The sequence below is a fragment of the Dysidea avara genome, chromosome 9 (genome assembly GCF_963678975.1).
Source record: "Dysidea avara chromosome 9, odDysAvar1.4, whole genome shotgun sequence".
NCBI classification, from domain to species: domain Eukaryota; kingdom Metazoa; phylum Porifera; class Demospongiae; order Dictyoceratida; family Dysideidae; genus Dysidea; species Dysidea avara.
The window spans coordinates 27918611-27924521 of NC_089280.1; the positions used below are offsets into that span (position 1 = coordinate 27918611).

Below are 5911 nucleotides of genomic sequence, written 5' to 3' on the forward strand. Positions count from 1 at the left end.
GAGCAAGGCCATTTTAACGAAGGCGCAAATTGGGCGTGGGCGTGGGCGGGCAATTCATTACATTCTTTTCGCCGTTTATAACTATCACTGGCAAACTAATGCATATACAATATCAAAGAACGTATATATTTAAACAGTTGGCTGAGCATATAAAAGTTGCTAAAATTAACAGGTTTTTGTAGAATCAGTTTTATTTTTAAAATTCTAATTGAACAAACAGTACATTTTCATACTGTAGCTGAATGACATTAAAATACATTGAATTGTCTGATATGATAATGATACAGGCGAATGATTGTTACATGGAAAGCCTAGAATGCAATATTGGTGGGGTTAATTCTATCAACTTCTTATCTCACATGACCACATACAGTATTGGTAGTACCAATGGTTAGCCCCTTACCACATTTCAAGCAAAAAAAAAAAGAAAAAAAAGTGAAACATGATGATGATACAGGCGAATGATTGTTACATGGAAAGCCTAGAATGCAATATTGGTGAGGTCAATTCTATCAACTGCTGATCTCACATGACCACATACACCTTTGGTAGCTAGTACCAATGGTTAGCCCCTTACCATATTTCAAGCAAAAAAAAAAAAAAAAAAAGTGAAGTTTTGGCCGAATTTCAGCATATAGATGGTTCAGCCAGATGGCTAACAAGCTTCAAATTATAACCATACTCCGCATGCAGGTACTTTACCTAGTACTGGTCATTGTTGACCCACGGCGCAGTTGCTGCTCTGCTTGTCCTGTGCTCCAGAGCAAGAAACATTTTGTCTGTCGCCAAAAAGCTGCACAGATCGTGCAGCCACCGGAAACTGACCAATAAAACCAAACCACCAATACTTTGAGTTGATGAAAGACTACTTGAAAAATGTTGAGAGTGAATATCGTAGCATACGAAGAACCCTACGAACTGCTGCAACGAAAAATCACGTGATTTTAAGACATTTGTATCGTTTTCTACCAGAAGAAAGTGACAAACTTGGCTGCCACGCTGGTGTTATTCAAGTTACACTTAGCCTAACATATGACACTGATTAGTTAGGTAGTTGATTGGAGGATATCGATTTTTCGCGTTGCGGACCCTATCTATGGTGGTTGGCCACGTGCCACGGAAGATTTCAGCTGCCTACAGTGTATTTTTGGAGTTTGGGGGAGTAATTCGCTGTACTATCACAGGGCTAAGACAGTATTCAAGGGATTTGAGACAGGGAGGCTTAGATGTGCCATGTAAGATAACTTTCATTGGTGAAAATCCTCACCTATCAAATGTTGCAAAACTGATCAAGCGTTTTGAAATGAAAAAAAGAAAATTTGATGGTGAGCATAGTGATAAAGAAGAGACACATCCTAGTAAAAAGCAGAAGGATGATTCTCAGGATGACTCCATTCAAGAGGTTATTTGCGTTGAGGATCTACCTACCGATAGTGAAGAACTGCAACCAGCGGAACAGTGGGTCAGTTTCAACAGGAAAATGCTCAGTATCGTAGATAGAGAAACAATTGTGAAAGGTTTGTAACAATTGGTTTTGTTGCAGTATGATATGGTATAAAATATTTCTGTAGGTTTGATGCTGAATGATAAACATATCAACTATTCACAGGAAATTCTTAGAGCACAGTTCCAAAGTGTTGGTATTGTTGGACTGCAGTCAACATTAACTTTTGGCAACCACTCTAGCATGGTATGTGGTGATAAGTACCTGCAGATCATCCACTGCAGACAAAACCATTGGATTGTGGCCTCAACCATTAAATCCTACCCAGAAGTTTTTATCTATGATTCATTGTACGAGTCGGTAGATGAGCCAACAATGAATAAGATAAAATAAGTGTTTGGGGTACATACCTCTGTTAAGATAGCCACTGGCATCTCCAAACAAGAAGGTTTTGCAGATTGTGGCTTATTTGCTATAGCCACCTGTGTTTCATTGTGGAAAGCAGCCATCAAAGTATTTACAAAATTTCATGAGAACTCATTTAATTAATTGTTTTGAAAATGGCATGTTTGTTGAATTTCCTAGTGTTTGATTGATTCTACAATATTACAGTATATGAACAGAACCGTGTATAATACAATAAAATGATGTAGCTACTTTTATAGTTTGATGGCGTCCAGTATTCCAGCCTTTCTGAATCCATTTACTACCATCTGTGGCTTTGTTTCCATCTCTTTCCAAGCTTCTATAATCCACTTGGCACTAGGAATTTTCACCACTCCAAGGTTTACATCCACCTTTACTTCTTTGACTGATGACACCTTTAACTGTTTACTGACTTCCTTTGCATACCATGATTGAAAATTAGCCCTAAGACGATCCTTCATGGACTTATTAATGGCAATATCCAATGGCTGCAACTTGTCAGTACAGTTGGCAGGAATCTGTACTGTATAAATGTTGTGAGCAGTAAGTAATGAAAAAATTGCATTGGTAGTCTGTCCACGAAATCCATCATATATGGCAAGTGCAGGGTAGTCATCTTGTAAACCCAATTCTTTTCTTTTACGGTTAACAAAAGGAATAATGACCTTTTCTAGGTATCGCTTCATTGTGTCCTCATTTGACCAATGATTGTCGGAATGCCAAATATCCCAACCAGCTGGAAATTTCAGATCAGGATGGCACCTTGTTTTTCCCTTATAGATCAACTGAGGCGGTAGATACTCACCCTTAGCATTTGCAGCCAATACTGCTGTAATTTGCCGCTCATCATCTGAGTGTGCAATTGGTACGACCTTTGCCCCTACTTTGTGGATCGTCCAGTTTCCAGTGGGAATAATTGAAAGCCCAGTTTGGTCCCAGTTAAAAATCAGATCAGTTGGTATGCTCCTCATTACAGCTACTGCAGCAACATCAGCCAAAAAAACCTCTTTGACTTCTTCAAACTCAGAAATTGTAATTTTCCCTGCTATCGAACATTTTCTCTTCACATATCCCATACGATTCAGAATAGACCTTGCCAAACTTTTGGTGATATTAATATGACCACCATAAAAATGCCCATCATGCTGCCTAAGCTTGGTCACGTCTCTTGCTGCAACAATTCCTTCTGCTGCTTCCATCACCACAGTTGCATTGACTACTGTGCCTGCCAATCTAAGAGACTCAATATACTGTTGGACAGCAGCATCCATTTCTTCACCAAGAATCAAAGGTCTTTTCTTCTTCGTTGGAAGGGTTTCTACCGTCACCGCTTCTTTAGCTTTTTCTGGATCTTTAGATGCATTTTTAGACGCTTCTTCGCAAGCTTCGCTGAGTGCATCCAAATATGCTGACTTCAACTGCCTTGCTGTAGATTCATTGATATGTATTTTCCACAGTGAACTGAAATGGGCTGCAGCTTTTGTTGGGCCGTGATCCGCAACGTATTTGCCGATTTGAGCTCTTTGTCGGTCGGAGTACGTGTTGTATTTTCCTCTGTCCTTGGACTTGGACGACTCCATCATTTTCGCAACGCCTTCATCTGCCATTTTAATTTCTTTAGGCACGGGTAGTAGCTTCTTGTTATCGTCCTCATCTTCTTTATTCACCCTGCGGAAGTATTTGTACAACGCCACATGGTCACAAGTTTCAATCACGTGATCATGAAGATAATGATTTTGTGTTGGCGGTGACTTTGATTTGGCGATTTAGGCAGAATTCGTCAAACCGCCAAATTAAAATCACCGTCAAATGTACCGCACCTACGGTATCTCCAAGAATATCCACTCGCAATTACGTCTTTTTGCTGATGACTGTCTTCTCTATAGAGCAATAAATACTGAACAGGATACTCTTCAATTACAACAGGACTTTGACCTATTATCCAGTTGGGCAGAAACATGGCAACTGAAATTCAACATAAACAAATGTACTATAATGCGATTCACTAGGTCTACATCACCACTCACATTTAATTATCAACTCAACAATCAAGTCTTATCCACTGCAGATCAACATCTTTATCTTGGTGTATTACCGGACAAGAAATTATCATGGTCACCACATATATCTCGCACTGCAAGTAAAGCCACATGAACTCTAAACTTTCTAAAACATAATTTAAGCACCTGCTCTACAGATGTAAAAGCTGCAGCTTACCTTTTAATGGTCCGTCCCTCAATGGAATATGCAGCTGCAGTCTGGGATCCCCACCATACTGGGGATATCCAACATTTAGAAAAGGTACAATGCGGAGCTGCAAGATGGGCACTTAATGATTATGAACGATATAATTCAGTTACATCTATGTTGGAAAATTTAGGATGGGGCACCCTTAAAAAGACACATGATAACAAGATTACAAACACTATTTAAAATATTACACAATGACTATGCGTTTGAAATTCCACATCACTATCTCCACCAAACATGACACACCAGACAGTATCACCCCCAACATTTCATTATTCCAAATTCATCTACTGTAACGTATCAACAGAGCTTTTACTCAAAAACAATTAGTGAATGGAACAACTTACCCACTGCAATAATTAATCACGATGATTTGAACTTATTTACTAATAACTTACTAACATTACTATAGACTCTTAAATCATTGTAGCTAGCTAATACTTGTAAATCTTTGTAAATTCTTTTCCTGTAGGCACCGGCCTATTATGCCCGAAATTTTACCTATTATGCTTTTGAGCATTGCTCAAAAATTAAGCCTATTATGCTTAAAATTATGCTTTCAAAATCAAAATTATGCTCTAGAAGTGACTGTTTTATTAGAGTATATCAGCCTTACCTGACTGCTCTATTAGAGTATCTCGATCTTATTTCTGCAAAGTGTGAATAACCAACAAAGAAACGGTTTAATAAGTTGTATTACGTGTTTTTGATTATAAAATGCACTAATAATACTATTGGCAGTGAATATTTGCTTTCTTTCAGGCGCGCGTATTGCGCATTTAATTAATTTTTCAAACATCGTCCCTATAGAGCAGTTTCAAAACCATGGTAACCAAAAATTACGCAATGGACCACACCCAAATCGCCATGTTTTTGTACCAGATTGCTTGATGTTGCAAGTTGAATTCCTCGCTAAATCCATGCCAAAACTTATTAATTCGTGAGTAAAATAGATGCCAGTGATAGAATAAAATGTGCAGGTGAGTTATTAGGCATTAAAAGATACGTACTGCCTCCCAACAGGGCAGTTTCGAAGGAAAGAGAAATGCGTAAAAATGGATTTGGCCAAATTACGACCTATTCACCGCCCAAAGGTGGTTAAAACTAGGGGAAACTTACAGTATAGGTCTTTACCCAGCACCACAGCAGCGTACAGCCACATCCAGCTATCCCAGGATTAGCCAGAGCTCATGAAAGGCACGAGACCGGTAATGGCGTACTACCAAACTGTGATAAAACGCCAGCAAAAGAAGACTCTTAGTGGTGAATTTTGCTAGAGTTAAGTTTTATTGTCGAAATCAACCATCAGTTGAACTTTAGCGGTCTTATTTTGCTGTCTGATTTTTCACACGAAGTGGGAATCCCAGCACATGAGCGATTCTGGCTAACTCGGGGATAGCTCGATGTGGCTGTACGATGCTGTGGTGCTGAATAAAGACCTATACTGCAGGTTTCCCCTAGTTTTAACCACCTTTGGGCGGTGAATAGGTCTAAATTTGGCCAAATCCATCTTTACGCATTTCTCCTTCCTACGAAACTACCCTGTTGGGAGGCAGTACGGATCTTTTAATGCGTAATAACTCACCTACATGCTTTATTCTATCACTGGCATCTCTTTTACTTACGTATTAATAAGTCTTGGCATGGATTTAGCGAGGAATTCAACTTGCAACATGAAACAGTCTGGTACAAAAACATGGCGATTTGGGTGTGTCCATTGCGTAATTTTTGGTTACCATGGTTTTGAAACTGCTCTATTATGCTGGCATTATGCTTGATGCTTTTGGCCAC

General features: G+C 39.1%; 2 protein-coding genes across 2 annotated transcripts; one reads left to right on the forward strand and one right to left on the reverse strand.

Moving 5' to 3' along the window:
- The first annotated feature begins 956 nt into the window (after positions 1-956).
- Positions 957-2536, forward strand: LOC136267235 (uncharacterized). The gene is made up of 2 exons (XM_066062320.1): positions 957-1517; positions 1572-2536. Exons 1-2 carry the CDS (start codon positions 1097-1099, stop codon positions 1835-1837), a joined length of 687 nt encoding a protein of 228 aa, XP_065918392.1. The 5' UTR covers positions 957-1096; the 3' UTR covers positions 1838-2536.
- Positions 1943-4246, reverse strand: LOC136267234 (tigger transposable element-derived protein 6-like). Its single transcript, XM_066062319.1, has 4 exons — positions 4088-4246; positions 3898-4004; positions 3691-3835; positions 1943-3538 (listed from the first exon to the last, which is right to left on the reverse strand). The coding sequence occupies exons 3-4, from the start codon at positions 3828-3830 to the stop codon at positions 2104-2106; spliced, it is 1575 nt and encodes a 524-aa protein (XP_065918391.1). The 5' UTR covers positions 3831-3835; positions 3898-4004; positions 4088-4246; the 3' UTR covers positions 1943-2103.
- Between the last annotated feature and the right edge of the window lie 1665 nt (positions 4247-5911).